The following is a 15,285-nucleotide window of genomic DNA, read 5'->3' as shown; positions in this document are numbered from 1 at the left end:
GATCTCATTATCCTCCTTGCATTTGATGTAACTGGTCACCTTTTAACAGTGTTTGCCTTGTATATCAAATGATGACTAGGTTGAGATGATAACGATGATGATGATGATAATGATGATGATATATTATGGCCTGTATAAATCAGGCCATGAGGTTATACTTTATTTGCCTGCCTTTGAACAATTGGACCAGTTGAAAGGGAACACATACATGAAATGTGGCTGAACCCTGAAGGAGCCATCCACCAAAAGGTCAGATGATGACAGCCAGAGGAAGGCTGCTATGTGCTCTTAGCCCCCAAGATGAGTTATCCCCATTTCCACTTCTTGTCCCATCTCTCCTAATCTGGGGTGAGGACCTAATGAGCAATGGATAATAATATAGCAACATTTCTTGGTGAAGCTAATCTGATTCTGGGCAGTAGGCTTCCAGGCCCACAGCTGAATGAATTGCTTGGTATTTCTAAGTTTGAAAATACTTTCTTCCTCTTTCAAGTGCTCCTTGGCAGCAGGTGAGGAATGTTAAAGCTCCTGTAAGTGCCAATTAAGGCCAATTATAAGTCACCGGGCCTGCTGAGACAGTGGAGTTAGTGGAGATGGGTTGTGCTCCTGTAAACTGGAGAACTGGCTACTGCCAGTGACAGGAACACAGTATTTCCCAACTGCTTGTTGCCCTGCAGAACACCAAGTGACACCTCTGCTGGCTTCTCACGGGTTTGATTTAGGAAGCCCCAAGATTTTGGGGGGACTTCACTAATTTCTCTGATCAAAATCACTCACTGTCTTTTCTCTTACTCTTCATTTCTTAATGTGATGTCTACCATCCAGTTTCCTTGTTTCTAAGCATTTAGGATGGACTAGGCACTGCATTCCATGTGTTTACCTCCCTTACTCCTTACACAGCCCTATAGGGCGAGGCAGTCTTAGCACTTCTCAGGGGAGGACACAGGCCAAGAGGAACAGAAATCTGCTGTCCAAGGCTACACAGCTGAAAGTGCTGAGACTGCAGGCTGGCTGCCCCTGAGCCCTGGGCCATCCTAGTTGCAGCAGCAGGTCTGCCATTTGTTGCAAGCAGGTTAATTCAAAGAAGAATCTGTGTCAGTTCAGGACTCCCTTTGTGCAACCAGAATAAAGCTGATCAGAATGCACACCAGTCACACCATAGCCATTACCTATAATTTTTGGACTATAAGACATAGATGTTACTCTATTTAAATCAGGGGTGTCAAACTCCTTTTCACCAGGGGCCACATCAGCCTCGAGGTTGCCTTCAATGGGCTGAATGTAATTTTTGGACTGTATAAACGTAACTACTCCTTAACTAGGGGCAAGGAGCTCGGTGCTGCCGCCAGGTAGAAACAAGATGCCAGCCGGATAAAACAAGGTGGAGGGCTGGATTTGGCCCATGGGCCTTGTGTTTGCCACCTGTGGTTTAGATGTTATTTTAGTCTATAGTCTTTTTTTAGTCTATAGTCTGTTTATTCTCTCATAAGAAATGTAAAAAATGTTTTTAAAATGGGGAGGGTTTGGGGGGAAAGGCAGAAAACTGTACTTAAACAACAATAAAAAAAGTGTTTAAAAAAAAAAGAAATGTGACCATGTCCCCAGACCTCAACACTTAACATTAGCCATCATTGGAGGATTAAATGTCAGTAGAAACTCTGCTTATAGAATACTGGAAATGGTTTGAAGAAAATAATAACATTGCTTTTTAAGCAGAACAGAGCTGTATTTGCTTAAACATTTTACCCAGAGCATTGAGAGAGATGTATGTGTGTTTAAAAGATTAATTTGAGCTTTATGCCTAGTTTTTGTATATTTTTATATATTGTACAAAATTATAATTTCCTAGAGTACACTATCATTCATCACTTTTTTTGATGTAGGTCTTAGAAATAAATTTGTTTCTCTTTTGGTTATATATGAAATTAAATATAGATGTGTTTGTAGCATTTAAAAACATTTCCTGAAATTTACCCTGGTTTTTGTCAGAGTTACAGAGACTTCGTTCCCAGAACTGTCATGGATTGGTTGGTTCTCATGATGATTGTTTTCCCCATTGCACTGTCACCCTCTACAAAAGGGGACATTAGAAAGGCAAGCATCAGTGCTGGGGAACTGGTAAGGAGGCCACTGTCAGGCCTGGTGGGTACAGTGGTGTGGAACTGAGGAGCATCCTCTCATCTCACTTCTGTTCTGCATTTGATGTCATCAAGTGCTGCCTGCCGGAGAGGCGGGTGGGTGCAGTGAGTAGTACTGAGACCTGATGCAATCAGGTAGTAAGTAGTACAGCGGTGGATTTTTTTTTTCCTACTAGCTTAAGAAAACCTTCAGTGAATTAACCTAAAATTTGTATTTTTTGCTAATTAACTTGAGAAATTTGCTCATCCTGTCCTTTTAAGGCTCATTGATGGCTCTTTTCTTGTGTCTGTCTGTTGTCTTTTAAGGACCACCGTAGTTTTGTTTGTTTGATTGAATGTGACTGTAAGAAATCTGTAAAAAAAAAAAAAAGTATGTTTCAGAAAATCCTCTGGATCTTAATATTGCTGTAATGGTTAGGATCTGAATGCTTGCTGTGAAAATAAAGTAGTGTGGCTGCTATTCTTTTGTTTCAGAGTCAATTTCGAATTTTTATCTGGTTTAATAGAAGCTGTTTCCTATGTCTCACAACTCTTTCCCACCCCTTCCTGGCTGAATTTTTTCCACACGTATAATTCGTGACTTGTTGCTAGACACTCTGCATGGGGTAATGGGATTCTCTAAACAAATTCACGTGCACTCCCCCACCCCCGCCACCACAGGACACACACCCTTTTGACATTTAAAAGCATTCATTCTGAACTATAAGACATCTGAGTCTTGTTTTTGTATGCAGCCTTTACTATCATGAAACTTAGATCTGTTGGCTTTCTTTTTTCCATGTCTGTTTTACAGTAAGATTTAGTGATTGACAAGGGGGGAAGTATTGATGTGGGGAGTGTAATATGGCTGAGAGAGGGAAACAGCTAAACCATGAAGACATTGTTTACAAAGAGCCACTTAGAGATGTTTTTGGATTATGAATATAAAAGGTAGTCAGCTTTTGTCAGTCATTGAGTGATTGAGACTCTGGACAATCAGGTGCATATTCTTCTGAAATTAGATACATTTTACAAATATGCACAGAAAATGGGTTCAGATTTTTATGACTATATTTAGGAAGAAAGGTGTGCTTAGATGTGACAAACTTATTTTTTTAAAGTACAGTTCATGAGGAAATAAAATGTGGAGGAAGCCTCGCCGATGTTTATAGAAAAGTATAACTTTAAAACTTCTCACTCTATCGAGGCTTAAAATGTAGAGTGTATAATGAATCGTGTGGATTTTCTAATGTATCTGGTAGTAACAGTGTTTGTTTAAAGGTATTCAGAAAATCAGAGTGTGAATAATTCATTTTAGCAGGTTAAATTTATAAATTTCATCTTCCTCAGTTTTGGCAAGTTGCCTTTCAAATAGAAGGATTAATTTACACCAACCAGGACCCCTTCCTTCTATGACCATATTAGATGAAATTAGACTCCACCCCTTGTTTTCTGTTGATCTGCCAGGACCTTTGTAATTCAAGTGCTTTTTACAGTAGTAGCAAATGTTACATAAGACCAAACATGGAGCATATTTCTACTTGGTGGGCAGACCCAAATCATGATGGAAGCCTTCAGTAGCAAGTGTGCAATTAAGCACAGCCAGATTATGTGAATGGAAGGTAACAAGAAGCTTCTCCAGAGCAGCCCTTTCTCTGCACCAGGGCTGAAAGCTCCACTGGGTAAGTTTTCTAAGGCAGTTTTCAGAGGCTGGGCTTGGCTCAGATCCCAGTTCTGGATGAGCCTGCAGACAGTGAGTTAGGTCTTTGCTAACATTACATAGAACCAAGCAGAGCAAGCGGGAAGAGTTTATACAGGCCTCTTCCCTTCTGGCATTTGTCCTGTCCTGTCCTGCCCGCTGGCTCAAAGCGCTGTGCTGCTGAAGTGGTGGAGAGGGTGAGCCCTGTGGAGTGCGGAATTGCCACAGAAGGGATTAGCCGCTGCTGCCGTCCACAGGAGCCATTCTGAAATGTCATTTGAGTGATCTGGCCAAAGTTCAAATGCAGATGGGAGTTGTGTTTGCTATTAACTCCTACAAAATGCTGAGGTTTGCACCAACAGTTCCTGTATCTCAAAACAGGGAGAGAGCATTGGTTACATTGCTCTCTAAAAATGGAGGAACATTGTCATATTCTTTAACTGTTTGTTTTTTATCTCACTTGTGGTGAGGTTTCATGACAGGCAGTTCACACTGTTTCCTGTAAGAATGTGTTTGAAAGCTGTTTTGTCTGATACTTCAAATCCACAGCAAAGTTTCAAACAGAACACTGTGTTGAGAGGAAAAACAACTTCAAAATACAAACAGTAGCCCCGGGAAGTCATTCAGTAACTTAAATTGAGTGTATAAAAATATAATTACTGACTGACTGCCAGAAAAGATGATGTTTTTTTCAGTTTTTATTAAGGTAGACAGTACAGCTAAGCTCACTGATCCTTCTTGGGTGGGTTGGGAGGTTGTTCACCAAGTTACCTTAACTATTTCATGTCTCTGTCTGAAAGCAGGAAGTGAGGTGATGGATGAGTTCTTTACTTTTCACTAGATTTGCATTTCATTCCTTCTGCAATAATGAGCTTGACTGGAAAGTTTTAATTGAGGTTGAAATTTATCTTACCAGTTTGAAGGACTTTAAACAGATCTGAGACCCTTAATCAAATTGCTGTTAACTTCCTAAAATTGATTTTTCTAAAAACTCTTTATTTGTTGTCAGGCAGTTTTAGTTTTGCCATTTATGGTTTCACTTTTGAATATTGCTTTTGGTCTTTATTAGTTGACAGCCACAACCTATAGGTGAGGCAGATAATGTTTCTCCTCAGAAAAAATAAATACGTGCTCTAAACTCATTAGACAGCAGCACTGTTAAGTAATGAATCACCCCCTTAAAGGATGCTTAATGAAGGAGGCATTTTGGACTGTTTTGAGTTTGAGGATTTTGTTCTCAGTCTTCTCTACCACCACTCCTCCCATCCAGAATAAAGTGAAACAAAAAGAATAGAAAGCTAGTGAGACATAGCTGTAAGAATGTCACTTACAGCCTCAGTGCAGCAGTTGGCCGCAGATGGGGCTGTCATTCCATTGCACCTTGGACTTGCAGCAAATTTGAGGCTGGGAAAACCTAGTGCTCCCTGAGAGGGGTTCCTGCACAGAAGTTTTCATTAAAAAATAAAAAATAAATAATCCACAAAAAAGAACAACTCTGATTTACATTTTACCGGCTTTCTTTAACTCTCTCTCCCATTACCCTTGTAAAAATTGGATTGGAGTGGTAAAGACATACTGTTTTTCTTAATTCTCTTGCATTTTGATGCTACCCTTGTATCTTTCATTTGGGAAAAACTGTGACCCAGATCCAAAATACGACTACATAGGTACTTTTGTAAAGACTATGTTGATGGTCTAACAAACTGGGAGGCTGAACTTAAAATGACAAATAGGGGGCCTTTTTTCCCCTAGCAGATAAAGGATTAAATTGAAAAGTAGCTGGAAACCTGTGAATTTTTCATCTCACATATTGATATCAGAGGAATACAAACATTTCAAGTCCACAGTAGGGTAGGAGGGAGACAGAGGAGCAAACCCTGGGACCTATGTGCGTCACTCAGACAGTGACCTTGTGCTTCTTTCAGCAGGTGATTGGTTGCTGAACTCTGTCAGTATCACTCGAGTGTCACTGTGCTTCCTGAAGACAACAGAGAGAGGTTCTTATGACTATTAGCAAAGCAGACATGTAAGCCAGCATTTCATGGTGTCCAGTAGACAGAAATGGCGACAGTAAGATCCCAGAAGTGGCATGGTTCTGTGAATCACAGAACCACATGGAGATGGCTGTGTTTGCTCAAGGCAGCAGCAGCCTTTTCCCTAAAGGCATTTTCTCTAAAAACATCTGTGTGTGTCTGAGATCCCACTGATAACCCTCAGTTCAGAGTCTGCACCTTGAACAGGGTTGCAGGAGTATAGGAAAGGCCCCCTTAAGGAAATGAACTACTTACTCAGACCATTCAATTTACCTTGAAACAAGCTGTCTTGTGACCATGATTGTGAAGAAATGATGTTATACTTACAGCTGAGGTGATCAGTTGTTACACCATTGAGAACCTCTCATTTTATCTTCTTTAATAGTGTTTGGGTTTTTAAAAAGCCATTTCAAAAATGTTTGCAGAGAACTACAAGTTAAGCTGGCAGGGGAGGGGTACCAGATAGTCGGTAAGTTTTTCATATTTCTCACATACTTGAAAGCAAAGTCCAGAAAGAACGGTCCCCATGGGAAGAATTACTGGCAAGAGGATTATTTGAGGTTGCCATATTTCTGCTCCTTTCTTAGCAACATTATTTACAATCCATTCATGCCCATCCCTTCCCCCACAGGAGTCTCTCTCCCTTGTAATCTGCCCTTTGTGATCTGTTCTTTCATGCTGCTGGCTCTGTGAATGGGGTGCTGCATTGCATCCTGCCCAGAGATGTGGAAATGTCCAGAGACCTGGAGCACTTTAGTGGGCTTTATTTCTGTCATAAAGCACTGACATGAAGAACTTGATAATTTGATTATACACCTTTGGCTAAAAGTTGTTTCTAGTGGCTCAAGTGCTGTAAATGACCCTCTTCTGCACTTTTCCTTTATGCTTTAATTTAAAAACACCTCTGTGTTGGGGGGAGGAGAAATGCAGTTGGCAGAAGTTGCAGCTGGAGACTAATTTGTTAGAGCAGCCAGTGTTGAAATCATCCTTTTCAGTTAAATCTCTGTAGTGGAAATGATGCCAAGTGCTTTGCAGTAAAGACTTTTTCTTCTTCGCTGTTTCCCGTGAAGTTTGTGACCCACCTAAGCATACTCTGTGGCTGCCTCAGGCTCCAATTTTGGCTAATTATTCTTTGAGGCACTACATTTTACAGAACAGCTCTGGATTCCCCTACTTGAAATTGGAATGTTCCAGGAACAGTCCCACCAACTGACTGACTTTTTAGTATGAGATTACTAATCAGGTACCTGGGGATCCTAAAGAAATTGGCTGGAAGAAAAAGCAGACTTGGGATTTCAAAAGTATGTGAAAACAACAAGGAGTGGAGTAGGACCACGTTTGCTGGTCAGGACATGGAGAGTGCTTTTAGAAAAGAGGAAGAACATATATAGCAGCTGTCCCCAACCTTTTTGGCACCAGGGACTGGTTTCGTGGAAGACAGTTTTTCCATGGACCTGGGTGAGGGGAGATGGCTTTATAGCCTACCGCCAGATGTGGCTTAATTGTCACTTGCACTCACTAATAGGGTTTTGGTATGAGTCTTCAAGCAGTTGATTTATTATGGTCTCTGTGCAGTCAAACCTCTCTGCTAATGATAATCTGTATTTGCAGCCACTCCCCAGTGCTAGCACCACCTCAGCTGCACCTCAGACCACCAGGAATTCATAAGGAGCGTGTCCCTCGCATGAGCAGTTCACAGTAGGGTTTGTGCTCCTGTGAGAATCTAATGCCACCACTGATCTGACAGGGGGTGGAGCTCACGAGGTAATGTGAGCGCTGGGGAGCGACTGCAAATACAGATGAAGCTTCCCTTGCTCACCCGAGGCTCACATCCTGCTCTGCAGCCCAGGGGTTGGGGACCCCTGATATATATATATATATGGAAAATTTTACAGGGAAAGTAGTGAGAAGACATTATTAAATGCTTTATGTCCATGCATAGTCCATGGTGTGATTTTATTTTTTTTTTATTTATTTTAGAGAGGAGAAGGGAGAGAGAGAGAGAGGGAGAAAACCATCAATGTGTGGTTGCCTTTTGTATGCCCCCTATTGGGGACCTGGCCCACAACCCAGACATGTGCCATGACTGGGAATCAAACTGGAAACCCTTTGGTTCACAGACCCGCTCTCAATCCACTGAGCCACACCAGCCAGGGCCTTCATGGTGTGATTTTAAATGATATACTAAGTATTTTTTAACAGTTACCAGGGGAAAAAAATAGATAATTACTATGTCAAACCCAAAATTCTTGTTTCATAGATACTGCTTATAAATGCTAAATTAGGTATGCCTAGTCAGCCACTGAATTTTGAAAAATACGGGGTCCAGCAGAAGTAACACCTGCCTGAGTGTAGTTGGTAGGGTACGTGACTGTTTTGTATGAGATGGACAGCAACTTGAACATTTCACCTAAAATGTCATATGGTGTGCTTGAGTGTGATACTGTTATGTTACAGAATTACATACTTATGATTTGTTAAGGGGGGGATGTTATTTGTGCCAGATCCTCTATATTAACTAAATAATAGTCTAGATAATGTGCAGATCGAATGAAAGATATGGAATGTGATTCCATTTTGAATCTCTAAAGTTTAGGGAGAACACTGATGTGGATCAAAGTAGATCTGTAAGGAAGAAGTTCTAGGCTTTAAAAATATATCTGTTCAGTCCTAATTTATAATCTGCCTCAGGTCCTGATCTGGGATGTTTCTTAGGGGGTAAATATCCTTACGAAAGACAGATGGTGCCAATTGACCCCGAGAATTGTGTTTGGTGTCCTGAGAGTAAAGTGTAACAGTTAGTTTGGGTTAACCAGGAGCTCTATAATAGCACATTGTAGTTATTTTTGACATGGATATCAAAATAATTTAATTCTGTGAAAAGTTTGCTTAGTGAATGACCCAGAGTTTCTAAACTGAGCTTCTTGGTGTATGTAATTATTACTTGGCTATGCCTGGACAAAGAACCTGTACACGTTTACCTGTGTTTTACATCTTAATGGCCCTGGGTAAGCTTCACTGTTAAAAATCCTTGCTTTAAATGGGAGCAATTGTAGGGTCTTAGTGGAATGGGGCCCTCAGAGACCCCATGAAATCATATATTCCTTGAAGTGTGGATTGTATTTCTCATTAGCCGTTTCCTTACAAAGTATGTGCTGTTTAGCCTTTCCTGTTCGAATCCATCCAAGAGTGCAACTTCCATTTAGAGAAACATTTGTGAGCTTTAGTAATCAATTCTTTGATAACCTGCTTAAAATTTCCATCCTTGGAGATTCATAAACTTGAAGTTCACTTTTTTTCGTTTCACCTATTGTTCTTCCTGAGTGACCCAACTGTGTCAAGAAAATGAGCCAACTTTTTATTTATAAAATAATTTTAGCTTGAATGAGCATCCTTTTTGTTTGGTGTGAATTTATAAAAAATGAATTCTAGAAGTCGTTCCTCTAAGCTCTTACCTGAGAAGAACTTAGTATCTTCCTGGACTGACAATAAGTTAAATCTGTACCACATTAGAGAAGATAACTTGAAATGGGTTTGGTTTGTTTTTAAGTGATTTCTACCAGCTTTAATAATCAGCAGGCCTTCCTCACTTAAGTCTGTAACTGGCATCAGCTGAACTAATTGGGAGCATCTGTCTTACTCCCTGTTGCGTTCCCAGTACCTAGTCCATAGTCCACCTTGGGATGCAGGCTTTACAATTGTCATTTAATCCCCAAAAGCCCTGAAAGGTAGACTTGACAGATGAAGAGGCTGCCAAGGCAGATGGAGTTGGGTCATTGCCTAGGGTCACCCAGTTAGTAAGTGGCAGAATAAGAAGTTGAACTCACAAGGCTCTGTGACTCCAAAGTTCTTGCCCTTTCAAGTGACCTATAAAAAAGTATTTTTATTTTTCTTTGTATTCTATTCAGGCTGGTTAGCTACTCAGTCATTTCACATCAAGATTATTCGCAACAGCCTTGAACCTCTGTTGAAAAGGCAGTCAGGACTAGATAAGCATGCATAATTGGGTTGGTTGATGGGGGCCAGCCTAATCCTATAGAAGAGGTATTTCCTGCTCCTACTGGTGGTACTTTATAAAACATAGTTATCTCAGAACTTTGTAAGGTGAGTCTTTTTAGCCAAGTCAGACAGCTCTGGTGGTACTTTCTACCAAACCAAAATACACTCTTCAAACCATCTTTGATGTTCTAATACCACCTGAGCCAAAAAAAAAAAAAAAAAACCAAAAAAAACAAAACCAAAATCCCCTACACTGGCTAACAACCATAGCTAATCTTTAGGATAGCAACTTCCAAAATAGAAAGGTGAAATCCTGAGTTTTCCTTAAACAGATTGAGGATTTCCCTCGCAAGTTTACCAAAATTCTGTCTTGACCCTGTTGTATGTTCAGCCTTGACCTTGTTGTATGTTCAGCCTCTGTAATCTTTGGTGCTAATAGTTATCCTACTTTTGCTGAGCAGTTGGGAAGAGGGGCTTCTTACTGATACATGCCCTGACCGTCACCTTTACCCTTCCATTCTGCCTTTGGACCATGCATAAATCCTTGCTATTATGCCACCTAAGGGCAAATGGATTGTAATGTGGTTTTAGCCTCAGTGCTGGAGTCATCCTGCCTGGGATTGCATCATAGCTCTACCTCTTTAAAAAGGTTGGACATACATACCTCTAGATTTTTTTCAAGCATGAAAAGTTTTTTTTAATCTTTTTCTTATTGTCATTCAAGTACAGTTGTCTCCATTTTTCTGCCACCATTCTCCCCTGCCCCACCCACCCTCACCCCCACCTCCCACCCTCAATCCTTCCCCTCTTTGGCTTTGTCCATGGGTCCTGTATACATGTTCCTTGACAACTCTTCCCTTTCTTTCTCCCACCCCTCTGGTTACTGTCAGCTTGTTCTTTATTTCAATGTCTCTGGTTATATTTTGCTTGCTTGTTTTGTTGATTAGCTTCTTCTTATAAGTGAGATCATATGGTATTTGTCTTTTACTGCGTGGCTTGTTTCACTTAGCATAATGCTCTCCAGTTCCATCTGTGCTGTTGGGAAGGGTAGGAGCTCCTTCTTTCCTGCTGCATGATATCCATTGTGTAAATGAATCCTGGTTTTTTGATCCAGTTATTTACTGATGGGCACTTAGGTTGCTTCAGCACTTGGCTATTGTAAATTGTGCTGCTATGAACATTGAGGTGCATAGGTTCTTTTGAATTGGTGTTTCAGTATTCTTGCGGTATAATCCTAGCAGTGGTATTGCTGGGTCAAAAGGCAGTTCCATTTTTAGTTTTGGGGAGAAATTCCATACTGTTTTTCACAGTGGCTGCACCAGTTTACATTCTCACCAACAGTACACAACCTCACTAGCACTTACTGTTTGTTGATTTGTTTATGATGGCTATTCTGACAGGTGTGATGAAGTGGTATCTCATTGTGTTTTTCATTTGCATCTCTCTGATGGCTAGTGAGCATCCTTTCATATGTCTCTGAGCCCTCTGTATGTCTTCCTTGGAGAAGTGCCTGTTCAGGTCCTTTGCCCATTTTTTAATTGGATTGTTCATCTTCCTGGAGTAGAGTTGTGTGAGTTCCTTATATGTTTTGGACATCAAACCCTTCTCTGAGGTATCATTGGCAAATATATCTTCACATACAGTTGGTTCCCTCAAGGATGAGTAGTTTGAAATTACAGTTTGCTTAGACTGCTTTTTATGTTTGTGCTTTAACTTTGACACTTGTACATTATAAATTAATTTTTGTTATTTTCAAAGCATTATTTATTTTTGACTTAAAAAAGTCTTTAAGTATTTGCTTTGAGTTCCTTTTTGGTTTGTATTTGTGTCAGTACTTCCGTGTGTGCATGTATGTGTTTTTATATATATATATGTATATGTGTATGTATATATGTATATGTATATATAAATTTCAGCATGATTCCTAAATCACAGGCTCAGTATTTTTGCTTGCTTTCCACTTTGGAAGACTTAAAGAAAGCTGTGCTGTTCCCTCCCCAGTATCCTGCCCTTGTCTTCAGTGGTGTCACATGTTCAAGCCACAAGGGGAATGAAAGCCCGATGCATCCATAACTTGCTATCTCTTTCTCTACCTTTATTTTCACATCTGTCTGTCTGCCAGCCAAGTCTCCTCTGCCTGCCGCTGACACATACTCACCAATGTAGCTTTCTGCCTCTTCTGAGTCTTTCTCTGTATTTGTGTTTGTCTGTCTGTTGGTCTCCCTTTGGCTGGAGTCATTCAAAGTGCCCTCCTCTTTCAGGGACAAGAGTGTGCTTTGTCTGGGCCTGTTCCAGACCCTGGAGAAAGGAGTGCTTTGAAAGTTCAACTTCGACTCCTCACCAGACCACATTGCAGTTATGCTTAGCATCTGCCCCCCCCCCGCCCCGTTTGTCCACTGAATGTAAAGTCCCTAGCCCTACCTATAATGTACCCATTTCACTTTTGATCTAGAACCATAATACTGTTCTAAGCTGGAAGTCCATTTTAAAATCTTTTGTGAAAAATAAGGGCCCACAGTGAAAACAATGAGAAGAGGCCAACTCAGCTATAATTGAATTGGGTTTTCCTCTTTGCTTTCTTGCAAAGCGAAAGCCACATGCTGCCCTTTCCAGTGAATAAGTTACCAGACCATGATGTGAAGGAACAACTCACTTCAGCAACATGACAAGGATTTTTTTGAGCTGGCACTTTTCAGCCAGAATCTCAGGTACACACACACACACACACACACACACGCCTGGTTCAAATTTTAAGTTTTAGTGACTGAAAGAATTTCACATGATAGATTGCCATTCTCCATTTTTAAATAGCTTTTATTGTTGAAGTAGAAAATATAATTTTTTGGAAATGTTATTGATATATCAGCTGACTTTTAATGTTAGGAAGCTTTGAATCTTGATTTTGTAGTGCAAAATCCCATTTCAGGAATTAAACAAGAAAAGAATTAACTAAAGAAAATGAGGAGAATGGACTATAATAGGAATAGAAAATTAAAAGGACAAGCTTGGCATTCCATTTGGTTATGCTATAACACAACACACATTCCTTAAAAATTACTGCACTATGTAGAATTCTGTACTAAAAACCACATCAGACTCATTGACAAAATTGGATGGTAGGCATAACACTCAAAAACTTTTTCAATGAGCTTTGGCCTAGTGAATTAGTTGGTTGGAGCATCGTCCCATGCACCAAAAGGTTATGGGTTCCATACCCGGGTATAGGAGGCAACCAATCGATGTTTCTCTCTCACACTGATGTTTCTCTCTCTCTCTCTCTCTCTCTGAACCTTCCCTTCCTCTCTCTCTGTGTCTAAAATCAATAAGCATATCCTCCAGTGAGGATTTAAAGGAAAAAAAAAAACTTCTTCAGTGTGATACACAGAAAAAAATAGGAACCTAACGAAAATGGTAATACAGTTTTACATAGATTAAACGGTTAAAAAATACATAAATGGTAAATAGATAGGACAGTTTACCTTGAAAATGACCTGACATTTGCTTCTAGAAGTAGGTGTCAGGAGAATTACAGCTTGTGAGCTATTGTGTCGTGGTGAGAGGAAAGTGCTCAGAAATCAGTGGAAGGTTGTAGCACCAGACGTGGATGAGTGTGGCTCATCACATCTGTGGTGACCTGAGGAGGATGGTGTATGTGAGGGACATTTTGTGTTTCCCATGGGGTTCAGTTCAGCCACATATAGGTTTCTGCATTCATCTCGTGCTTCTTGAAGATGAAATCTTGCAAACGCAAATGCAAAACTTCTTTCTGCTCAATTTTTTTTTTTTAGTATATCAAAGACTTTGGAATACATTTACATCCTCAAAACAAGCATTGCATCAGAACTGACTGACTTAATTAGATTGAGAATTGTATTTACGTCATTTGATATCAAAAGAAAATATATCACATTTACTGGAGGCACTTCACCTGAGAATTCTGAAACCCAGAAGATGGTAAAAGGAGTATACTTCTTTAAAGTCCAAGTCCTAGTTGGGTTTTTCCCCCTCTGCACACCACAGACGTAGTATTGTTCCATTAGTATACTGCCACTGGGATACATGAGATGATTTGTGTGTGTGTGTGTGTGTGTGTATCAGAAAAATATGTATGGTAAGCTTACCAGACCTGTTGTTCATAGATACTACAGTTTTGGAAAACTATCAAGTGAGGTGTTGTGCTGTATGCTGGGCCATGTGCAGATGGGTTGGGGAGTGATTTCATGTTGTACCTGGCAGAGAGAGAGGCAGGCACTGTTGTGATGAAGGGGTGGGAGACCAGGAATTACCTATATAAGAATTGTCCTGTCCAAAATACCAATAATGCCCCCATGAGAGACCGGTTAATACTAGACTAAGGAGGAGTAGAGAACAGTAGAGTTGATCATTTAAATTAAAATGTTGAGCACAAAGTAGTATGTTATCTGGCTTTGGTAAAAACAATGAAAATAGTTTGCAGTTGATAGAAGTTTGAAAATATTAGTGAGGAGCAGTAGCAGCAATGAGCTTTAACAAACCCTGAAATATAGTGCCATGTGTCAAGCAGTGTTCTCAGTACTATGCAGATGTTAACTTAGTTGTGGTTAATGGTGTTTGAGGCATTAGCCTGGTGTAAGGCAGGCTGTCAATCTTGGCTACCCTGTTGTGCCCAGGCCACACCCCACACCAGCTCAGTCACAATCTCTGAGAGTGGGACTCAGTCATCAGTATTTTTTTAAGCTCATTTAGTTATGCCAATGTGTAGCCAAGGTTGAGAACCACTGGTCTAGGACCATTTGAAAATCATTCGTATTCACAAGAAAAGCTGTGTGGATCATAGAGATGTTAACTGAAGGCCTGCGCTATGCCATGCCTTACAGGGCAAGACTGAGCTGTAATTTAGGGAAGCTTCACCATTTGAGGTGTAGACAGCAGAATGGAAAGTTTTACAGTCCTGGCTGGCAAGTCCTTGTGCCTGGAAGGATATTCAAAGTGCTTGGGATCACAGACAAGAGAGAAGCTAAATTTAAAAACCTCAGATTTCAAATTTGGAAAATTATTAAACTTGTTATCTTAAGTTTAATAATTTTATTAAACTTTTATGCACAACTTTCTTATCAAGTTAGCCCTTCTAATCTGGTTGTGGCCTTTGTGTGGTCAAGTTGGAGAATTTGAATTTTGACTGTATATGGCATGATAATTTTGTCCTGGTGTAGAGCAGGTTCTTAGGTACCTCATAAAGAATCATTGAGCTAATGTCCTTCTGGGAACAAGTCATCACAGCTGTATAGAGAGGCTCAAGACTGGCATAAAAAGATCTTTTGGCAATAAACCATTTAAGTGATGCTTATAGTCATTGATTCTAATATGCCTAATTTCTCAAATACTGGTGAAGCTTCCATATTGTGATAAATAAATGTTGGACCACATACATTTTAAAACTTAGAGTTAAGCAAATGTG

At 40.2% G+C, this 15,285-nt stretch overlaps 1 protein-coding gene across 6 annotated transcripts in view; it reads left to right on the top strand.

Annotated features, from left to right (window-relative positions):
• The window catches only part of ATXN7 (ataxin 7), a 144,188-nt gene that overhangs the window by 103,712 nt on the left and 25,191 nt on the right, over positions 1-15,285 (top strand). Inside the window, exon 1 of one of the 6 annotated variants that reach the window (XM_053930305.2) lies at positions 3,417-3,799. The exons of 4 other annotated variants lie outside the window; for them this stretch is intronic. In XM_053930305.2, coding sequence (XP_053786280.1) covers positions 3,733-3,799 — 67 coding nt within the window. In that variant the 5' untranslated portion in view covers positions 3,417-3,732. Of the gene's footprint in view, positions 1-3,416; positions 3,800-15,285 lie in introns of those variants that run through there. One more of the 6 variants, XM_053930306.2, reaches the window with a different exon arrangement.

This window comes from Desmodus rotundus, chromosome 8, assembly GCF_022682495.2.
Source record: "Desmodus rotundus isolate HL8 chromosome 8, HLdesRot8A.1, whole genome shotgun sequence".
Lineage (NCBI taxonomy): Eukaryota > Metazoa > Chordata > Mammalia > Chiroptera > Phyllostomidae > Desmodus > Desmodus rotundus.
The sequence above is the reverse complement of the archived record's forward strand: the minus strand, read 5'-3'. Positions and strand labels throughout refer to the sequence as shown.